Below are 23,821 nucleotides of genomic sequence, written 5' to 3' on the forward strand. Positions count from 1 at the left end.
GAGTTTCCTCTCTTTGTGTAAGTTCACAGGGGCGTTTACTGCAATATTGTCTAGATACCACAGGTATTTCTACTGCTACTGCAATATTGTCTAGATATCACAGGTATTTCTACTGCTAAACAGAAAAGGAAGCCATCACTTCACTGAATAAATCAGAAAAGCACTTGCCCATTCTGAATTTTTTTCAGTTTTTTCAAAGTGGATATTAAATACACCTAGATGAGAACAACACACAGCCTTAGGCAAAAATCTCCCTCTACATGAGCATGATGCAGGTTTTTAACATTAGGGGCGGTTGCTCACTATCTTTCTTGATAAAAACTAGGATACAACAAATTAAAATCATAGGAGCCAGATTCAAAGAAAACAAAAATAAATGAGAAGCTGTCAAATGAGAGGATGCAAGGAACTGTACAAAACTTCGAGAAGTTCTTGCAGGAGATGTCTCGGGATGCCCTGGCCATCAGAGGCCCCCCAAGGGAGCAGCAGCCACGGCTGCAGTGCTCCCCTTCCTGAAGGTGACTTCAGGGGAAAGTGCATTGCCACCCCAGGGTTGATTCTACCACCCACATAATGAAGAGCAACATTTGGCCGGTAGATCTGCTACTCTTCAAAAAGCAATTCTACTGTATTTGAATTAGATACTTAAAAACGTCATTATTTATGTTTTTGTGTTTAGGGTTCTTTTAATGTTGAGGTTACTAGAAGCTGAAAAACTATAATTTACCTCAATTTTGTTCATACCTCTGAAGATTTTTATTGTCTTCAAGTAAATTAACCATTTATGGTCTGTGATAAAAATAGTCACCTGTTAAATTCAGTAGATAACTTTTCTGAAGAGGCCAGTTTTACAGTTGCTCTTGCCTGTTTCATAAAGAGCTGCAGGACAGACAAGCATAGGAATGTCACTTTGATCCTGAACTGCACATATCAAAATGACAGAGTGAAAAAGCCCACCAGTCCATTGAAATAAAGAACCCATAAGACCTACTTAAATAAAACAAATTGCAGCTCAGAAGGAAAGCACATCCATACTAGTCAATTTAAGAATCTGAGTCAGAGCCATTCCTAAGCCTTTGCCATGTATGAGCAAACCTATAACACCACTACTTCAGTTTTCCCAACCCACTCTGAACCCAGGAACAGGCCCTCATCACAAGGAAGAGGCCCTCAGAAGGCAACTTGCAGCTGTGCAGCATTTAGCAGGACACACAGCTTTATTAGACAGCTAGACTATCAAACTAATTAAAACAATTTGCAGTGAAGACAGGGCTGGGTGATGGGTACTGCGCCCCCCTCCCAGCTTCAGCTGAGAATTAGACAGTGAAGTGAAGCAAACTGGAAAATAGAAGCAGGACATATTTCCACATCCTTTTACTAACTACCCAGGAAATGTGAGTGATCCCACTGAAGGAGACAAAAAAAAGAAATTCACACAAAATTCCACTTTTAAAACATGAGTGGTTGTGAGTATTACTGTCATTACCTATTCAGAAAGAATTTGAATCTCAGGCATCACAAGTCCAAGTACACATCATGTGCTTAATTGGAAATCCCCATCCTTGTGAAGTGTGTGTTCTGTCCTAGAGCATGACACAAACTTCTTTCCCAGAAAAACAGATTTGCATATTCACAGAGGTTCATCCTGAAAAGATTTCAAAGGTCTAAAGGACAAAAAGAATACATCAAATATTATTTCTGTAGTGACAAGCCTAAGCACTTAGTGACAACACTAAGCATTATTCCTGAGGTAATCCTTTTCAATAAGGTCACAGGGAACCAAGTTTGTCAGCATTTCAGGGTGATGTTGAAAGCTACATCTCACTCCAACCACACAGTGACTAAAGTAGCACTTGGATAGTAGAAGGTACACAGATTAAAAAAGTGCCAGGTAACAGAGCTTGAACATACACATTCACCATTTTGGCTGAGGGACTAAAGCGGAATCAGAGAAAGGGATAAGGCTGCTGCCAGACCCACAGAATGGTTCCAGCAAGTTACATTTATGTAATACATTCCTAATGTGTATAGCTATAATTTACAAAATCCACATGTGGGTAAACCAAGGTGCAGAGAACCTAACATCAAAGCACTCACAGAGAGTATCTAGAGTACTACTGAAGCTCTTACAAGGTACCAAGCCAGCACCCTTTCCAGCAGCGCTGTGAATCACACGAGATGTGAAAATATTTCACATGTGAGCAGGAAACTTAGATAACATAACCTGAAAAGCAGTTATACACACTCATGAATCTAGGAAGAATCAGAAATAGAACCCAGATGGCCTGCCAGTCCAATGCTTACTGTATTAAACCTCAACTCACAATTTCTTGCAAAAATAGGACAAGAGCTTGAAGCCAAAAGCTATTACTGATGTCTGATTCACTAGCATAGTATAAGAAAAAAATCATGAAGGAAAATGCAACAGGAAGAAAACCAGACTAAAAGATTGGGGGGGAGGGGAAGAACTTAGTTTCTAATCACAGTCCAAATAATATTTTCTACTTTGTGATAGTTCACAGCAAGTCAAATTTCAGTTTTTAACTACATAGCAGTAATTGTATACATCTCACCATAGTAATTTTCCTCCATTTTTGTCAGCTGAAAATCTCCCAGGTCACAAGTACCTCTCAATCTAGGAACATTGGGCAATTCTAAACTAACACAGAACAGCACTGCCCTTCCTGACCCCTTCAATTCCAACTTACTGAGATACATTTTTGACATCCAAAGATTTTGCACAAAAACCTAGGAAGCACCACAGGCGTTACAGAGACATTTGTGTCAGCCACTTTGCCTACAGGTTAAAGCTTCATTTTAAATGATCTGCAGCTCTCTGTTCACTTCTCCCACAGTACAACACTACTTGAAATAACCAGGAAATCTGCCAAATGATGACAGGCATTCTGTTTCTTCATTTACAGCACCTCTGGGTGCTGGCAAGCACTCAGAGGTAGTCCCAACACATCAGCTTTAGTATCTTCCTACTAAATTTAACAACATTTAGAAGTCCACAATCACCCAAAGATACAGAATATAAACAAAATACCTCCGAGTTCATTCTTTGCTGTATACTTCCTTTCTCCTTCTTGGCCTCTTTATCCTTCCTTCGAATCTGCTGGAGGAGACCAGTCAGTTCTGCTCCATCACTATGCCTGCAAAGAGCCACTGCACCTCCAGGTGCTCTCAGGGAGTGGAGCGAGCTCTGCTTCCAGGTGAAACCTATTGGCAATTTCTGGGAGAGGAAAGCCTGGCTAAAAGCTCATTGCATGCTAGTAAATGACTTGCAGGAGTTTCTCATCCACTTCTCTGCTTATGTCAGGATCCTTGGCAAGCAGAGTTTCTTCATGCTGGACTTAATCACTGGGCCAGGATTCCAAGTTTAAGTCACCACTGACTATTTTTTTTTAACCTCACTTCAAAATAGAACAATAAGTACTGAGCAGAAAAGAAAGATTGACTGGGAAGATGTGGGCAAGTATGAGAGGGGAGTTTAACTGCAGCATACATGCCATAGTTAATAGCAAGGCAGCTCATAAATGGCTGCTGGTTTTCTGCAGGAACATGAATGGGGCATTGTATTACAAAAAGCAAAACTGGCATTTTAATTCAATATTTTATTACACACACACAAAAAATAATACAAAAGTCCTCAAAGGAAGTGCATACCAACATTCCTTTCACAACTGAGATTTCTATAATGCTCTGTTTTCTTTATTAAAAAAGTTACAAATTAAAAATCACACATAAAGAAACTGAGCTATTCTATCCATTCATTCTCACTAATCATGATTTCTCTCTGGTGATTGAAATAACAGACCAGATTCTTCTCAGTGCTACTCAGCGAAGAGGCAACATGCACAAGTTGAAATATAAGGAACTATTCTGCTTAAATGTAAGAGGGAAAAAAACCCCTACTTTTCTTCTTTACTATGCAAGTAATCAAATACTAAGCAGGTCGTGTAGAGAAACTGTGGAGTCTTCATCCTTGGAGATATTCAAACCAATGTCAGTCCTGGGCAGCCTGCTTGGATGACAGGGTTCTGAGCAGGACAGGCTGTTGTGCTAGATGACCTCCAGTGGTCCCTTCCAAGCTCTGCAGTTCTGTGATGCCATATCTAAGTCAAACCTATCAAATCTAGATAACTGTTCTACTTCAACAGAAGGCAAACAAAGAGAGTGAAAGAAAACAGATCTGACAGGCTGAGTTTATTGACTCTGAAACTCACAAAGTAGGCAGGCATACATCAAACTGGATCCTTTTCTTCAATCAGTGCCAGATTCTACAGGAGTTATCCTTGCTCCCTAGTAATAAGCACACATTGTGAAGGATCATTTAGGTGCACAGTCTATCCACTTCTGTTAATACCTACATCAACAATGTACCCAGGAGACACTTTTTTTTTTCTCAACAACTAGCAACAGGCAGCAGAATCTAGAGCAATATTTTCAGCTGAGATCATCCTGCATTCCATGACTGAAATGAAGGAAACCTGATCAGAGTTCAGTACCAAATACACAAAAGGCGTGCTCCTTTGCCTTGTGTTCATCCATACCTCCCTCACAGCAATGCATTGTGAGAAAATGGCTTAGTCACTGCTCTGGTGCTGGTATGTGCCCACTGGAGAGATGGGAGGGCATGCCCATACCTTTGCACAAATTTGTTCATGGCCATATTCTCTTAAATCTCAGTTCTAAAGTGAAGTTCTAGATTGTCTTAACTATATTGTAAGTCACTGCTGGTACCTGCATTTGGCCCCAGGAAAGTTTTCAGACTGTTTTTGTTTTGCCGTAGCAAGATTTTCAGGTGTCTCTCAAAAAAAAGGAAAGAAAAATAGAATATATTAGTTACCTGTAATGATTGTATCACCTTTGTAGTTAAAAGCACAGGAGAAGATCTCATCAGCATGACCTTCTAATATCTGAAGGCAGTGTCCAGTAGCAGCATCCCAGAGCCGAGCTGTTTTATCAGAGCTGGCTGTTAGTATGCAATTGCCTTTAGGGTTGAAACACACCTTTAAAAAATAAATAAATTAGTTATGTTACTCAGCAAGTCAGTATGCTTAGAGAAAGAAGCATATCAAAGTGATTGAAAGATGTAAATAGAAAGCAGCGACTCTTGCATTCAGTTTTTTAGCTAAAATCAAGAGTAGTATTCCACTACAGTCATGCTGGCAAACTTCTGTGGCTGAAAACTTTGTGTATTTACAAAGGCCTTATATACTATGACCTTACTACAGGATTATAGCTTCCAAATAGCAGCTTTATTTAAATGTCATCATTATTCCAATGTAAAATTTATACATATTTTATAGAGTTCTACCTTAAATAACATACATCTCTGTAGTATAAGAATCTGCACTGGAAGCAAATAATTTTATACTAAGTCTTCATATTTGTTAAACATTCACTGCCATTACTGTAAGGATTTATGGATTTCCAGATAATCAGGTACATTTTTGAGCACTAACCGGACAATACCAGTTTATTATACAATTCAAAACTGCTTAATCACTGAGGGCAAAATGTCTGCTCCCCAGAAATCCAATTTCCAAGTAATAACATTCCTAAGTGGTCACATCTCCATAGAATACCTACAGAAATGTATGGCCTTTTCCACTTGCTCCCAGAGGAGCAGATTCTTTCCTCCAGCACTGAAATGATGCCAGTACTAAGGCCCTGATGGAAGCTGTCTCTGACCCATCCTCTCAGCAGCAGGGGTTTAAACTGTCCTCAGTGGTTCTACACTGAGTGCAAGATATTGCAGTGACTTTTGTAACTGAGGAACGACCAATCCTTCTGAACTTCCTATTCTCTCAGCAAAATGATTTATAGACAAATCAACAGAATGAAAGCATTTGTTTTGTTCATTAAGAACCATCCTAGATTCAAGATATTAATATTTCAACATCAAAATACATCCAAGAAAGCAGCACAAACAAAGCACACTATCTTGGAAGCTAGGGAGATTATCTATCTGAAAGAATAATGAAAAGCTGCAAGCAATAAATAAAAAAGTTTGAGAAATACGTACAATGTTGGAAGCAACTAAATGTATTTGGAACAGAACCTTGGTGTTCAAAATTGAGCCAGCAAAGCACATGAGCACACTCCTCATGACCAAGTGATTCTTGAAACAGACTTTGTATTTCCAAATCCCTTATGTACTTTTGAAAAGATTCTCCATGTATTTTTCCCAGAAATATGGTTTTTCTGTTCCATTCCATAAATCAGGTGTGTAGAGAAATGACAAAGAGTAAAGAGGAGCACATCTAGTAGAAGAAAGAAATAGGGGTCATGGTAAAAGCCTTAGAGGCAACAGCCTTAAGATGTCAACAAGAGATTAAAAACCTGGTGCTTATTCTGTCATAGAATGTGGGACTCAAATGGCAGAATAACACAGCCAGAGTTTAGGACAGGTCAGACAGGAGTTCTGTTAACATTGAAAGAACACTTAGAGAGCATCTCCCGCTCTGTTCCCCTCTTCTTTACCAAGTGTGTGTGCAGACCCAACTGATAAAGTGCTTCAGGAAAAGGAAAGAGCTAAGGAAAACCAGGCATTCCAATGGCAACAAAGCCAGGTGTCCACCCCTTGGAGGAATGGACTTAAGTAGCTGCCACCATTCTAAGGAATCAAATGGTAATGACATGACAATACAGAGAGGTGGCTCTTGGAACCCAAAGGAGTAGCACACCCAGTATTGTCTTAGCTCAGAAGTGAGAGATTGGTAAACAATCATTGATAGCTTTTAGCCAGAAGGAATGTTCTTTTAGTAAAGGTAACTTCTTAGCCAGACCTATCAATCTGAAATATTAAAGAATATGGTGGTATAATGATTAACAGTATTCCTGCATCATGGAATAACTGCTGGATTGGATGTCACACAAAGTCAAATTAAAAAAGGTGCAAACCACACACAACTTACCTTTGAAATTTCATCTTCATGCCCTTCTAGCTTTGCAATGCACTGTTTTGTTCCTGCATTATAGACTCTTGCTGACCCTGTTGCAGTAGGAGCCATATGTGATTGTTATGCTTTAGCACCCATTTCAGTAAGAACATTTGAATAAGGTCAGAAGGAACTCATCCTCAGGTTTAATTTTGGAAGAAATAGAAGGCAAACTTCACAGAGTGTCCTCCAAGGGTAAAATATGTTAAAAATAATCTGTAATCTGAGTGGAAAATATTGCCTTCCTTTCCTGATCAGAAATGGATTCTCCTGGAAAATTCCTGACATACGAATACAAAGGTCCACATAGAACACAGCTTATTGAAGCCTGTTATTTCAGAATGCATGTACAATATATTTATAAAGCTTTCATTCTATTTCATTATTTAATAACCTATTCATTATATTTAATAAGATATTGATTAAATATCAGGAAACTTTTTACATTGGCTTTTGTCTTAATATAGCACGTACAGGAAAATAGACCCAAATAGTCCTCCCCATCCACTCTGGTACCCTGTTTCTGGAATTGTGTATCTAAAAGTAATACAGTATTGTCATTATGCAGTATAATATAAATAATTGAGAAGGTCTATTTAACTATTTATTGTGATTCCTAGACAAATAATAAACATGCAAAACTTCTGCATACCAATAACAAAACAAAATTGCTTCTTTCACTACCTCTTTATTGTGTATTCTTTTGCTGTGCATTAGAAAAGCCTGCTAGTAAATCTATCAGTAAAATTCCAACTACATTTTTCATTTAAGCCTAAATCTGAGCCACCAAATCAACCCCCTCAAAAGCTATTTATGTACACATTTTAAATGTATTTCCAGCCACAAGTGAAATATTTGAAGTTAAAGGGGAAAGACATGTTGAGTTGATTGAAGTATGACAATAAGAACTTTGTCACGGGAGAAAATTTTTAAAGTTTAATGTCCAATTTCTGTAATGAAACAAACGTTGCTCAATCGATAGCTTTGAATCAAGTCCTCCTCTTCATCAAGCTACATTCAAAGCAGAGCCAAAGGCAAGGCCAGAGGTGTTTGATGCTGCAGTTCCCCAGCAGTGGCAGGCCCCTCACTCACCATCGGCAGAGGCTGTTGCAATGCGCTGCCCGGCGTAGTCAAAGCACACATCCAGCACCTCCCTGCTGTGCCCTGCCAGCGTCGCTATGTGTGTCCCTGTCACAGCATTCCACAGCTGCACACACAAACAGGGGCACTGCATTGCTTCTTTGGACTAATTTACCTTATAGAGATCTAGTTGATTGATAAAGCAACTTGTAGCGGCCCTTTCTGATGTTTGACATGTAATAACACGAAAGCTGAATACAAATCAATAAGGAGTCACTCTTTAGTTAGTTTAATGAAGTTCTATACCATTTTTAGTTCAGTGTATTGATTAAACAAGACTTAACTAGACTTCACTGAAATCAGTAAGATTATAGGTTTTACATTTAGTTGTAAATTCTCTAATTCATTATATTTGCTACTTTAAAATGATGCTCCTCAATTTAAAAAAGATACATTTTATATGTCAAGTAGCTGTATTCACTACCTACTCAATCAGCTTACCATGCACGTTTTGTCCATTGATCCAGTGACAATGAGAGAACAGTCCCAGTTGAACTGGGCACTGCTAATTTCTCCTCGGTGGCCTACTAAAGTATGTAACAACCTACCAAAAGAAAATTTTAAATGATCATTTACATTTATAGTGTGTATTTTTATATACACATATAAATTGTAAGTTTAGAAAATGGTACAGTTACGGTGTCAAGTCTTCACCATTAAAGTAATTAAATGGAGTGGTACAGCTCATTAAGGAATCTAGTACTACATTAATTCCATTTTCTATTTTTGGCAAAAAGAGGCAGTAAAGAATAAAATGGAAATTTCCTCCCTTCTCTTTCAAAAATATTTTAGTGAATGTATTTCCAGTGAAATGTGATGATTTCAATACCAGCAACAGATTCCTTGTATTCATCTACATGCTAAGCAAGTACAGCAAGTTTTTCCACATTACTCTCCCATTATCCTACTTCAATGAACTGTAAAAACAGTACATCTTTAAAACTCCATATAATCTAAACCTTTTATAAAATCCACTGAAGATCAAATGGAAGTTAATCAGGTACTTAATGTGAGCATGTTCTCAAATAACAGGCAAATGACAGCCCAACTGAAATATGATTTCTAATCCTCATTAATCCTGAATGTCTTGCTGCACAAGACTAGCAATACAAGTCCCATTAAATTCTTCAGCTTTATCTGAGTAGAGAGGTTACAATTAGCCAATACTGCTTCCTACTTAATGGCCTATAAAGCAACAAAGCCTAAAAAAGATTAATTGAGATATACATCTATTAAAGGATTAGCAAATTGGGTTATTATCACAATGCTAGTATCAGTGCATCATTAATAGAAGCAGACTGTAAATAACAGATAAACTAATGATTAGAAAAACAACTAAATTAGTTTAAGTGACTGAAATGTTTTTATCCATTGCACAAGATATGTAAGAGTAGCTAAATTAATGTATGTGCTAAATGAACAGTAAAGAAAATTTCCTGAGCATTTGAATTTACTATTTGTTTATAATAACAAAAACTTGATTATGTTCTTAGCATTTTACAGAATTACTCCTTTTACTTTCTAACACTGTGAGGTCTACACTGTTGTAATTGTGTAGATTTTTTTACAGTAAAACAAAAGAATCAACAAGCAGATAACAGAGGAAAACTTAATTTTATAAACATATTATTTGGTCATCAAGACTGTTGTTACTGTAATACCTAATGCCCAAAATACCTAGTAATACCTAGAAAAAAGCTTTAATCTAAAAGCTGAAAGCTTAAACTTCCAATTTTCAAAAAGGCAGTGCGGCCTTCAAGCTTTGACATAAAAATCTGATCAATAAACAGAATAAATAGCAATGTGGAGAACATCTCACAGAAGCCATTATCAGATACATAGAAAAAACACAGAAGAGAGACTTATGAAGTGCCATAAAAAATTCCATTTAAGTTCTTTATTAAAAGCAATCAGCTTTAGTCATGACAGTATTTCATTAGCCTTCAGTTTCCAAGTAAAATTTGACCTATGGATGCTCAAGAATTTGACTATAATTGCAAATGAGAAACTGCTTCTCTCTCACACACTGGTGTCCAGCACCCCTGACCCAAGATACAGGACCAGGCTGTTGCTTTGCCAAATTAAGCTTTGCAGACACCTTCAACTGAACTACAATGGGCTGTATCTGCCATGGAAATACAGACCTGGATTACAAAAGTGTGTTTCCCCCTTTACCCTTTTTTTCTTTTAAATCATAGTATTTTATGAAGAGAATCACAAACTTTGTTCAGATTTCCTGTCCCTACATCAATTTCCCTCAGGGCAGTTCAGGGCATCGACCCAGAATAAAGCCCAGGAACACATGCTCAGCAGTGTCAGCCAGCAAAATCAGAAGAAACTGAAATTTGGAAAGCTGTACACCTCATGTGACTCACATGGTGAAAAACAAGTACACAAAACCTTACTTAGAAGATTTTTGCAAATCTACCTGAATCTTTCGACAGCAAATTATTTTTTGCTCACAGTCTGACAGCAACTTTCCATTCTCCTAAATGCATTCATGCCCAGGGGCCACCTGAAAGGCTGATTGCTGGCCTTGGAACAATTCTATTGCCCACTAGCTAATCACCAGAGATGCCAGTGAGAATCTGCTCCTTCATATTGCTGGTATTGGCCCTGATGTGAAGTCCATATTGATTTCATAGAAAAAAAAATGCAACACGAAAATCCCCAGACTTTGGTTTCACTGTAGGCTCAAACAATAAGATGGAAAAAGTTGTTTTCACACAAAAATACTCGCAAGAACATCCGGCTGAAGGAACTTGAATTCAAAGGTCGATTTGCTGAATGAGTGTTGGTGTCAAATAAGCTCAAAGATTATAGGACCAAGCCTTAAATTATACACTATGTGTACACTACTTATAAATCACACACTTAGTCTCACTTTTATATATATTTTCTATTATCCCAAGATATCACTATACACACACTGTCTTTTTATATATAAATTTCAGAGATATTCCCTTTGCTCTCAAAAAAAAAAACCTGTAAGCAAAATAGAATGGTTATCTTCATAAATTACTCTGTCAGTAATCAGGGGGATCATTTTATTATTTTACTTACACTGAGTTACCCACTGAAAAAACAAGTGAATTTGTCACTCAGTATTATACAAGTTCATATATACCTGTTGCATTATTATTTGTTGGCATCCTAATCAAGAGATTTTGTTCTCTACAGTCAAAGGAGAACCTGTATTTTAAATTCATATTGACAAAGGATGTTGAGAAGGAAAAATACACCCTCTATAGTTTTTAAAGATAACATAACCAGAATAATTTTCTGTAACATAAAATATACTTTCTACTTAAATGGTCTAGACATCCTAGACACCTTACAAATCATGAGTTTCCATGTTGATAAAATGTATTTCTCTTTGGAGAATGCACCAGGAACATGCAGAGGATCTGTCCTTTTTTTCTGCCTCTTTAGTACTCGTAAGATAGAAATTTAAAATAAAGAATACATACAAAAGCATTTCATGAGCAGCATTCATTTTCAAAAGAACAAAGAGAACAGGAGTAACAAATTACAAGATGAAAGAACATATACTCTAAATTAAATACAAGCTGAAATAAGCAAGCATGAAATAAGGTGTAGCTCAACATTTTCTATTCAATTTGTCCTGAAATCATGCAAAGTAAAATTACATTTATTAGTGCTTTAGTACCTGCCAGTGCCAACATCCCATACTGCTACTGTATGGTCAAAGGAGCCAGTGATGATCCTGTCTCCAGTGGTATTGAAAGACAGAGCAATAATTTCTGCTGAGTGTCCCTGAGAATTTTTAAAAAGGAGTATGAGAATACAAATTATTACTTTTCCATTAATATAGTTTAATATGTAGTCTTTTTTCAGCAGCATAATCCTTCCATTACTCATCACTATTTTATTTACTGTCTTGTCCACTACACCACAATTTTGACAGAAAGATCTACCTGCCAGTGGAATAGTCAATATCCCATCAACTGCAAAAACTCAGGTACACCACTTAAGCAGGAAGCCTATTCACTACATATGACTTAGGATTTATGTGAGAAATGCATTGAAGCAGCAGAGGCCAATCTGACCCTGGGGAATGCCAGCAAGCCATGCAGAGCAAAGAGAGATGACAATCTAGAGGTAACCAGATGGCTGTCCTCTGCCCGTGTTTACCTCCTCCTTACAGAGGAGGCCACAACTTACAGTAGAGCAGTGGGTTTTAACAAGTGATGGAAGGGATTCTAATCTATAGCAATAATGTCACTGCAATGAGAAAATCTGTCTTTTGATAAATAGGACTCATAAAATACCAAAGCTTTTCTCATTCCCTTCAAGTTTTCTTATTCTGTTTTATAACTGCAGTCACTACGGGATCCCCTGGTAAAAGAAACTACAAGGTTTGAAACAGTTGTAATGGTTACACTGTTATTCATCTCAGCTGGAAAACTAAGCAAGGAACACCTCTGAAAACACAAGGAATGCAAACATACATTCAAAGTGGCTACTTCTTCTCCTTTCTCTACATCCCATAATTTGGCAGTGGTATCCATGCTTCCAGTTGCCAACAGTGTGCTCTGAGGATTAAATGCTAAACACACCTGTAGCGAGAAACATTGGACAGAAAAAGTTTAAAGGAGTCCATTTATATATATTTTCTAAATAAACTAAACAAGGGCCAGGATTACTGTTTTTAAATAAGACAAAGATCTGATAATATTTTATGGCATGCAGAAAACTTGCAGAATTCTTCCAACAGCTCACTAGAACAGCAACAAATCCTTACCACATCATTCTGGATAAGTACTCAAACCAAGTGGACTCCTTGCCAGCACATGCTTTGGTTTTTGTAAATTCAAAATTCTCTTTGAAATCCTCCAATTACTGTCCAGTCTGACAATCCTCCCTAGCACTATCATTTGGTAGGTTTTCTCTGTTACTTGATGAGACTGGGGCAAAGATCATCCAAATAGTTCTGTGTACCCACAAACACACTCTGTGCACTCTCACCTTATCAGGTGTCATTATCAATGTCATTTGCCAAGGGCATTGCCACAACATCATATTTAAGAAAAAGTAAGAATAAAAGCTCAACAACTACTTTAATTAATTTTTCACATAAAAAAAATCATGTATTCATCCTCCTGTTTTCTGTAATTATTCAGTGTGATTCCTCTGCAAATAAAGAATAGCTGGTGCCATGAAAAAGGGAAAACAGTAGCTCTGTTTTTTCATCCTGAATAACTATGGGCATGCCCTTGCCAGCAATGTATCGATGCAATAATGGCCTTTCAGAAACAGGTCTGATTCAGAGAAACATATCATTTCCTACTGGCAATTACCTTCTTCTAATTACTTGTCAGCACAACTCATAACACTCCAGGTCTAATCTAACCCCTAAGAAGTCAGAAAAAATGGAGAGGCCTTTAAGCATTTACCTGACTGATTTTATGCCATAAAATCACTGCAGCTTTTCTCAAGAAGCAAACATGTTCTCCATTGTAAGGGGTAACTCAGAGCATCCAGAGAATCAAAAACACACAAACAAACCTCAAATTCCAATATAGTAAACCACCATTTTCTTGCTCTATTTAAGACCTCTCAATCTACAGTTAAATTCACATTGTTTTTTCAGAAACAATTTTCAGCAATATTTCATTGAACAGTGATTGTATAGCTATTTAAAAAAAAAAACAACAAAAAAGCCATTCATTATCGAAATTCAGAGTGTTAATGTTTTTGCCCTGATCTTTCAAACTGAAATTTGTGTATCAAGGCACTTGCTGCTGCTGATAGGGGTCCTAGTGCATGGGAGAAGAAACCAAGCATTTTTAAGCTTAAACTGTTTTAATTCCATAGATCTTTGACATTTCAGCATCCCACATATTCCCAGTTAACACACTTTAAATTTCAGAAATTCATTCCCCTACAGCTCCAACTGGTTCTTTACATGAAGTATAGATCTCTGTGAAAGACAGTAACACGAGCAATGATGTTCTTGTAATTTAGTTCTGCAAATATGACAGGCAATGCAAGATAGCTGGCAAAACACGTGATATGTAATCAAACAAAAGGTATGTACAATAAACTAAAAATTCCAGTTACTACGGTATTTTTCAATGTTTTAGCAAACAAGGGAAATCAGAACAAAGTAAAAATAACAATATAATTTCAAACTTTGTATGAGGGTTTATTCTATCTCAAGAACTCAGACTATCCTACCTTGCAGTGCAGAAATGTTAACAAGACCTGGATGTATGAATAGATGTGCCACAATAACTGTGCCTTCCAGTGGGAGCTCACAGGGAGTCAGAACTCACAGTCATCAATAATGGTGTGAGGAAACATAAAGGAATAAGAAACATCCATCACTACTCACTATTTCTGCACTATGTCCTCTGAAGGTATGATAACATTTTCCTGTTTCCGTACTCCACAGTTTGCAGGTTTTATCAAAAGATCCAGTGGCAATCTTGTCACTAAATAGAAAAAAAAATCCTGTAATTTTTATGTAGAAAAACCCTCTGACTCCAGAGACAGCAGAATCCAGAGAAACAACACCCAGCCTTGGAAGCTCCCATGCACTTTGGTACTCGCTACAACAGGATTTTATAAACACAAGTTACAGCAAGGCAAAAAATTAGCAGACACAGGGAGTTTCTAAGAGAGCCACTGCACCTATTTATTAGCAGTGGAGTGTTCATTACTGATGACTGACCTACTTTAGGGATGATGTTGTGCTGTACTTACATATTTATTAGGAAGTTATATGATTTCATCAGCTAACATCTGTTTATCAACAATTATAAATGCAGTTCACCTAAATTTCAGAAGTTGAACTCTACTGCCACTGAAGTCAGTGGAAGGGCTGTGACCATCTGTAGTTAGAGCAAGACTAAAGTGAAGTCTCCAGAAAATGTACCAAGGGACACTGTACCAAAGCCTAAAGATTACAGAAAAAGGGTTTTTTATCAAATTTTTAATACAAAAGTAGTTCAAAGTTCTCATCAGGTTTTGTCTTGCTGTAGGTTGCTTCTCCACTTTTATGTTACAGTCTAGTTCTTGATCTTTGCACAGATTTTTGTCATTAGTTTCACCAAGCTATATAAATGAACGTCATTAAATGTTTTTCTAAAGTAAAGAATAATATCAGAATAGAAGACATTGACACAGCAGAGTCTAAGTTTTCCTTTTCACATAGAAGAAAGAGATGAAGTTTCAAATAGTGTAAGAACAAATCTTTTAACATTAATTTCCTGATGGTAATTGTGTATTGTTCAACTGATAAATAGGTTATCCGACAGTAATGTGATTCAATAGAAAATTAGGAACTAATTTATCTTACTTTACAGAAAAAAATGGTTTTCTAATACATGAAAGCTTCCTCAGGAAGCAAATGACAATGAAACTTCAGTAGCTAGCATGTAATTCCCTTCACCTAACAGGTGGCAATTCCAACCTAGGGCAAACAATTACTGAAGAAAACAAAAGGTACAAAAATTAATATCTGATGTTCACACAGCAGCACCTTGTGGATTGTACAAAAATTACTCAAAAGCTGTGACATTTCTAAATCATGTCCTAAATAATATTGAATTTGTAATGGCAAATGGAGAAATCCACTTCTTTCTCCTTAATTGAAGCAACACAGATTGGCATAAGTAGTTATATGTCACATCACATACAACTACATGGAGGCAGAAGAGAATGATTAACATTCAGAACATAATCTGGTCATGTAGATATTACTGAAATAAACTGTGTTTCAATACATTCAACTAACTCATTTCTATTTTTTTCAAGACTGAATACCTAATTAAATTTTTGGTTAGAATTTCTAAATTTAATTTTAAAAAATTATAGCAGAAAACATGTTTGAATGGATCTCTTGTACAAATAATGACAGTGTCATCCTACAGTGATTAGCTATAGATGAACTCTACAAACTCAGAAGTTGAACTCTTTCAATTTAAAATAGTCTATTCTTTGTTAGAGTATTTGTAAAATAACAGTATTAGCAATTATGAAGAATCTCAGAGAAAATTTATTTACCCATAGGGGTTATTGAAAGCTATTGCATAGACAACATTTCTGTGTCCCTCCAGCGAATGCAGCTCTTCTCCCGATGCTGTATCCCACAGTTTGCAGGTTCTATCATAGCTTCCAGTGATAAAGCTAAAGCAAAGAGAAATTCATTTCTGAATACAGCAAATATCTTACTGGTCCCAATGCACAGCCAAATTATTTATTTCCACAGATTTTAGTTAGCATTGTCTCAGACCTAAATATCCTCTTTCTTCCAAAAATACAGATTTATGACCCAAGAGGTTTCTTTTCTTCTTTCTTTTTAACGTCTTATTCATAAAAACACATTTTTTTCTATTCTCTAGTGTATTTCAACTAGAAAGCATGCTGCTGCTTTTAAGACATGAAGGAAAAATGATAAGACATATGTCCACAGTGAAATCAATTAACATGAAAGTAACACTTTCACTACAGTGAAACTCCCAAATCAGTTTGTCAAAGACTCATTTAGCTTTTAGCAATATTTAGTTTATTGCCATAAAGGTGCTTCTTCCTGTAATATGATAATTGTCAACAGACTATGACTGTGAAAGAAAAATATTACATAAATTTAATCTCACCTGCTACTTTTTTGCATCTCCCATGGGTTTTCCACAGAGGCCTGAAATATAATCCCCAGTTATACCTGAAGCTGCTTATAAGCAGCAGAGCTGAATTCTTTCTGCAGCAAGATAAGAGCACTGAAGTTTCCTTACCATTTAATTTACAAGTACAAAACTTCAATTAATGATTAGGTACTTTGACTTTGAAAACAACTTACCGGGAACCAGATTTGTTAAATGCGACATTAGTCAGAGGCAATACGTGTGTTCTAAGCACCTGAAATAAAAGCAGGGGCAGTGAGAGGAAATACATTTGATGCTAAAAAATAAACTAAATTGTTCAAAATATTCAACAGATTAATTTTTTCTCCTCCTGTTAGAGAAGACAAAAATCCCACATGAATCTCAGGTTACCACTGAAGATGTTATATGGTACTGATTTCAATTTTATCCTTTATTTCAATGAACTAGGGTTTTTTTTTCTATGTTTGCATCTTCTTCACCTTCCCCAAGACCAGCAAAACAACCCTAGACCAGAGCTGAATGGGCAAAACAAAAGAGGAGATCACGAAGACTGTAAGATCACTGATGAAAGAAATCCTCATACTTAGCCTTAGCTAGTGAACTAAGAAATCCAGTTAAATTTGAGACTTTTGGGGTGCAGGATGCTTCCAGCTGGCACTTGACTTTGTTATACAAAAGAGGAAGAAAAAAAGAAATATAAGCTACAGCTTATAAGAAATATAAGCTACAGTTCTGTCCTATGAGGTCATGACAAGGTGTGCAAAACCATAACAAAGATACTCAGCAAGACAAAATTCCAAGACAGAATTTCAACTTTAATGCCTGCACAGATTGTGTAGGTTGTGGAGGGCACTGTTTTCTAACAGTGCTTTAATCAGACAGTACAGGATCATTCATGTGAATGAGCCCATAGCCACAGTAACACATACTAAGGTTTATTAAGCAAAGGTGAAAATAGTTTCAGATACTGCAGTGGAAGTCACCATGCCATGATACTTTAAAAAGAACCAAAAAATATAATCTCGTTGGTGTTTGAATAAACTGGCTGCTGTAAAACGTGGCTTGCACTTGAATAATTTTCACCTATTAGAAGCTGCCCTCTCCTCAAGTCTAAACCATAATAAAATCATAAACTGGGAAATCACCACAACTGCTGACAGTGAAGTAAAAGGATGTTAAAAATACCCCAGTGATTGACTAGGTCTTTTCTGTAGAGTAAGAATGAAGAAGAAACTGTTTATGAACAGTGAGATTTAATCACTGACATATTACCAGAGCTTCAATACTTTTTTTGCTTATCTCAAGTTTTCCAAGCTGCCTGTCTCCAAAAGAAAAATGAGAAAGGCTCATAGATCTTCTACTCAGAAGAGTAGGGATTCATCAAAATGGAAATAACAATTGATAAGTGAAAGACTGAGAGGGAGAAACAGAAAATGTATGTTATGTTACAGAAACAGCAATTTCTGCTCTCTAGAGAAAGAAACACAAGCTGTACTCTCAGCTACAGATGTGGGAATGGGCAATCAATATGTGAAAATTACAAAAATATTTTGTTTTTTAAAAAACAAGCCACAAAATCCATCTGCATATGAGAATCAACAATTATGGAAATTTATGGAAATCGCACCCATAAGATTTTTAGGACTACATACAGGCACCTCTGAACAACAAAGGTATTTTGAAATTATGAAAAAAGGGAGGAAAACAAGATGGGTTTTTATGTAATTTCAGATTATGAGACTAATTCTGTTCTTCCAATGCCCAGTGCTGCAGTTGCTTTATCCACAGAACTCTGAGCCAGCAAGTATTGCCTGTGCAAATGATACAATAATCAAAATCTAAGGCATTATTAGAAAAAATATACCTCAATTCTGCAAAATCTGCTACAGCTGTACCTAAGATAAAAATCTGCAAATTACTATAGCATCCCATGCCATGGAATAGTTTAAAATCTGAGAAATTGCTATAAAACCTCATTTCGCTGCAGAGTGCCTAACACACCACCATCACCACAATTACTGGAAATAACAAAAAGATGATCTTATACACTTGTTTCAGATTATACTCCAGTGCAACAGAAATAAAAACCATTCATTTCCAAACAATGCACACATGGAACATTTTTCTCAGGGAAAAGAAAAACAAATCTCACTCCCACCCATCTCTTATATTTTATTAGTATCTCAGAAAGATCTAGTGCTCATATTTCATTTAGAACCCTAAATGAAACTGAACAACAAAAAAGTTCTTTTCACACACTTCTAACCACTCTTGAGTGAAGGAAATAATCCAGCACTGATTGGATTTGCCTACTTCTATTGTTTCCAAATAGAGAAGCTCAGACAGAGCACTACACCCAACAATGAACAAATACATTATTTACACTCCAGTTTGAACAAGCATTTGAAGATTTGTCAGTCTCTGTGATGTACAATTTCTAAAGCTTTTGAAAAGCAAGGCATTATCTCGGTTGAGAGCATAACTTGGAAGAGAAACTTTTTAAATTTAAGATACCTTACTACATAGCTCTGTTTTCAAGGTTAAATACGTATTTCTTTGCAGAATTCACCCAGATGAGTACTGTTGGTCAAAAGAACCAAAGCTATACCTCAGAACTTGTAATGGGTTTTATAGCTGAACAAACCAACACAAAACTTATTTTTCTCTTCTAATTTAAGGTAACAATAAACGTCATAGCACTGACCAACATTGTTCAACAGCTACACATTGCCATCTGCTGACACAATAAAGATACAACGTTTAACTATGTCAGACTGTAGCATGCAGTATCTCGAATAAAGTTTCATTTCCACAATTAAATGCAATTACACCTATTCTCTTGTGACACACTCGATCTTGGATTTGAAGCTTTGAAAGGTCTCTGTAATCACTGTTCTTAGAAATCCTATTTGTTTGAAGAAATATTTCAAGTGCGGTCTGTAAAGCAAAGATCAATTAATCAATAGTCAAACATAATAGTAATGACAGAAAGTAATGAAAACCAGGATTTGTAATGACAACTGCATGTAGCATAAAACACCATAAAATAATAGCATAAATCCCACCATTTTCACAAAATGAAAAACAAGTAGACACATGTATGAAAACATTTTGGTACTTTCCCAACAACTAATTCATGTGGGGTCAATTTACAGGTTTTGTTTAAATGTAATTATGGGTGTTGCTGGCGCAAAAACTCTTACTCAACAAATCAAAGACTGATTTCTCTCCATCCAAAACACACCCTAATACATAAGCCTGGGTAAACAGTATCTAGAAACAGTTATACCTCTCAGCTTTATTGGGGGAATTCCTGGCAGGAAAAACAGGCCAGACTCAGTTGCTCTGAAAGTGCAGAGAGGATTGAAAAGTGCCAAGGAATCAGTCATACAGCACAATAAACAGCAGTAAAAATATACTCACAGTATCACAATTTAAACTCCCCCAAATCCCCAAAATTATTTTAAAGATGCCTCTGACCTTAAAAAGAGAGAATTTGTGATTCTGTTTTTCCCCTAGATTCTCCTGCAATCTTTGTACTAGATATGTGACGTGTTCCAAGCAGGAAGCTGTGATGAGAGGTTCTCTTTTTTGGATTTCTTCTACTAAGGCTGTAACATCTGTGCTAATTATGAGAAAAAAAACAAAAACAAACTCAATAAATACCCCAAGCCCAAATCCACCACATTCCATCCTCTGGAAATAATTATGAATTTAAACCCAAAAATATTATTTATTTGCAGAGAAAATGAAGTAAGCAATTAAATATTATGCATTTATCTCATTCTGTAAAGGCCTAAAGAAATAAGAATAAATTTTTTTTGGTTTTTATATTTCCCTCCCTCTCTCACTGAAGTTGAACAGTAAAATTCAACTTTTAAAAATTGTAGCTTGGCAAGAAATTTATCTTTTTGAATGATTTCTGTGGAGGATCAGGCATGGGAGATGTGTGTCACAAATCGTCAATTTAAATATGTGAACTGAACTGGAATTTTATAAATTCCAAACAAATTGCCCATGAAGCAGTAACAAGATAAATTACGTGTGCAAACTTTTAAATTTATCTCTGTGTCTTCAGAAATCTATGGCTGTTTCTACAGCTCCTAGTTTTGACAGTAACTACCACATGGTCCAGTGCAGTGATGTCCCTGAGCCCCCAGCGAGGGGCCACAGCTGGTCTGTGGAACTGGATCCTCTCTCCATTTTATCAGATAAGTACAGATTTCAGGCTTTCTGTGAGAAACTAAGAGTTGACAATACCCAGCAGTAAAATCACAATACACTCTTAAAATCAGCTTAGCAAGAAAGCCAAGCATTTCTGTTAGTATGGGAATTATTCAAGTCTAAAGGGGATTTTCTGCATCAACCTTCTAAATGGGAGCCACTACATCATAAAAGAGTATCCTCTCAGTGTTTATACTCCTGTTCAGTAACACCAGACAGCTTATTTCTTTCACAAAGAGACTTGATAGGTTTTACCCACAGCACTATACTGGACAGTCCTAAGTAGACAAAACTTAATAATTTTTAAATTGGGATTTTTCATCCTGCATATCCAGCTTACACTGTCTACTGACTTGGGCTTACATGCAAGACCTCTTCCATATCAGTGCTGGTATTAAGACAATCATATTACTTCATGTCTTTCTGCCTAATAAACTCCATGGATTTGGGTAACTTTATTTGATGGTGGCACTTTGTTATTTTTTCTGAAGCCCTTCCTACCAGAGCTGGCTGAGTAGAGCACATAGGCTCTACATAATAGCTGATCTAAATTATGTCTAATACAGTCAAATAGAGTTTTACATGAACGTGCTACAAAAACACAGAGCGTGCTGTTATCTGAAGTAATATCATACTTACTCAGGTTTAAGATCAAGCAGATCTATTGATCTGGTCTTTGACTCAACACCTTCTACGTACTCCAAGATAATTCCTTTAAAAACAAGAGATAAACAGGTCATAATCAGACTTCTGGAGTTTTATAACATGCACTGTAGACAGCAGCACTTCCACTTTCATAGCTCCACTGACTTCAGAAGACCCAATTCCAGTTCTTGGAGCTGGAAGAAGGTTAGCTGTTAGTGCTGAGAGTAAGTATGGTGATGAACAACTCTGATAAGCTTATATGAAAAAGGATATTAAACAATATTATTTCTGAGCTATTTTCTACTCTAGAAATGAACAAGCTCTTTTTTCCAACATCTTTTTGTATCATTTCATCAGCATTAATTTCAAAGAAGCTGTTCTGAAGATACTTGCTGTAGTTTGGTGTTCTAAAAAGCCTGGAAAACATGTTTTACAAAAACAATTATATTTATTCTAGTGTTTGCAAAGGCTTGAGTGCAGTAATGTATCAAAAATCATAAAATGCTTTACACTTCCAGTTTTGCTCTGGCACCTCTGTAACTTCCACTGAACTGGAGTATTAAAATGTTTAACCACACAGCTTCCTGTTTTGAAACAGCTGATAAAGGGCTCAGCTGCTCCTTGACTTTCTGTGGGAAAAGATAATTTAGATGAACTTCTGTGTCATTCTGCATTTTACAAAGTTCATAGGAAAAGTCACACTTCTGTGACTACCCTATCAGGAGCTTCTTCCATTTCTTTATGTGCTGGTACTGCAATAAGTAAATCATCCCTGTAACGTATGATTACCCGTGCCACAAACCATTGGCAGATAGTTGGCGAGTTTCTGAATTTGAAAGGAAGATCCTTTTTTCCAATACACTTCCTGAGCTGGCCATCTCCAGCTTGTTTCACTTCTGAAATTTCACTGAGTCACCTGCGTACAGGATATACCAGATGCTGGCAGCACTGCTTTTCAAAGCATGGCTCCACTCAGAAAATTCATAAATGAAGGACAAAAAATAGAAATTAGTATCAGCTAGGCTGGAAAAGGCCTCTGAGATCATTAAGTCCAACCCAGGACCGAACACCACCTTGTCAACCAAACCCCGGCACAGAATGCCAGTCCTTAAACACCTCAGTGATGGTGACTCCACCACCTCCCTGGGCACCCCTTTCCAACGTCTGATCACTGTTCCTGTGAAGAATTTCTTCCTAATACCCAATTTAAACCTCCCCTGGCACAGATAAAGACTATGCCCTCTCATCCTCTCACTGGCTGCCTGGCAGAAGAGACCGATCCTCACCTGGCTCCAACCTCCTTTCAGGTAGCTGCAGAGTAGCAACTTTTTTTGCTAAACAGCCATTTAGAAACACAAACACCTTTTTTTTTTTTTTTTTCGTTCCAGCTACAGTCATCGTTGACTTTTTGAACCCCTTACTGTGATGCGAGCAAGACTGCCTTGACTTTGCAGTAAACCGCTAATTACAGGCGCGATGGGTGACGAGCCGCTTCCCGCTGCAGCCTATCAGCCAGGCACCGGGACACACGGCGGCAGCTCCGCTCCGGCCGGCGGCAGGTGCGCCACGGGCCCGCCCGGCCGTGCCCAGCCCCTGCCGGGCTGAGGGGACCCGCCATGACGGGCGGTCCGCACGCCCCACACCCGCGGGCCCCCGCGCGCGGCCCCAGCCCCGGCACAGCCGCCGGCAGCACCCGGAGCCCCCCGGCCCCGCTCCGCACCCGGCGGGAAGTAGCGCAGCAGGAGCCGCCTCAGCGCCATCGCCGCCACCGCCGCCACCGCCGCCACCGCCGCCCCGGCCCCGCGCGTCCGCCCGCAGCCATGGCAACGGCCCGGGGCGCATGCGCGGGCCCGGCGCGGGGCTCAGGGCGCCGGCCCGCCATGGCCGCTCCCTGGCAGCGTCGTCCTGGCCGCGCAGCCGAGCTGGGCCCGCGTCGGTGCCGCCGGCCCCGGGTCGGTGCTGCCGGCCCGCTGCTGGCACTGCATCATCCGTACAGCGCTGCGAGAGCTTCTGGGCTGCGCCACTGAGAGGAAAGGAGCGGATCTAGAAAGGAGTGCGCTAAAAAATACATATAAATTCGGAGTGCCAAAGAGCCACTAGTAACGGCGTAGCAAATGTGTGAAAGCTTTTCGGAAATTGAATAGTTACTTACTAAAGAAAGAGGGCAAAGATTGATTAAATTTAAAAGAATAAAGAAATAAAGAAAAACCTAATCAGTTCATTTTTTTTCAG

General features: G+C 37.8%; 1 protein-coding gene and 1 long non-coding RNA gene across 3 annotated transcripts in view; both read right to left on the reverse strand.

Moving 5' to 3' along the window:
• LOC137480032 (uncharacterized) overlaps positions 1–3,263 on the reverse strand; it is a 50,716-nt gene extending 47,453 nt beyond the window's left edge. For both annotated transcript variants that reach the window (XR_011002672.1, XR_011002673.1), the window contains exon 1: positions 3,050–3,263. This is a non-coding gene — a long non-coding RNA (uncharacterized lncRNA). The remainder of the gene's footprint in view (positions 1–3,049) is intronic.
• A 931-nt stretch (positions 3,264–4,194) lies between these two features.
• DAW1 (dynein assembly factor with WD repeats 1) lies at positions 4,195–23,377 on the reverse strand. Its single transcript, XM_068200865.1, has 13 exons — positions 23,310–23,377; positions 21,584–21,656; positions 20,201–20,345; positions 16,915–16,973; positions 16,122–16,244; positions 14,449–14,548; positions 12,563–12,670; positions 11,761–11,867; positions 8,532–8,634; positions 8,043–8,157; positions 6,927–7,003; positions 4,853–5,015; positions 4,195–4,305 (listed from the first exon to the last, which is right to left on the reverse strand). Exons 1-13 carry the CDS (start codon positions 23,347–23,349, stop codon positions 4,271–4,273), a joined length of 1,248 nt encoding a protein of 415 aa, XP_068056966.1. The 5' UTR covers positions 23,350–23,377; the 3' UTR covers positions 4,195–4,270.
• Between the last annotated feature and the right edge of the window lie 444 nt (positions 23,378–23,821).

The sequence above is a fragment of the Anomalospiza imberbis genome, chromosome 10 (assembly GCF_031753505.1).
Source record: "Anomalospiza imberbis isolate Cuckoo-Finch-1a 21T00152 chromosome 10, ASM3175350v1, whole genome shotgun sequence".
NCBI lineage: Eukaryota > Metazoa > Chordata > Aves > Passeriformes > Viduidae > Anomalospiza > Anomalospiza imberbis.

Excerpts from the sequence above, each read along its gene's own strand:
- DAW1 (XM_068200865.1), bottom strand. The coding sequence starts at position 23,349 with ATGGCGCTGAGGCGGCTCCTGCTGCGCTACTTCCCGCCGG. Across the intron at positions 21,657-23,309 it reads GCTGCGCTACTTCCCGCCGG|GAATTATCTTGGAGTACGTA; the intron begins GTGCGGAGCGGG and ends TTGTTTTTAAAG. Across the intron at positions 16,245-16,914 it reads TTTAACAAATCTGGTTCCCG|CTTTATCACTGGAAGCTATG; the intron begins GTAAGTTGTTTT and ends TCTTTGCTTTAG.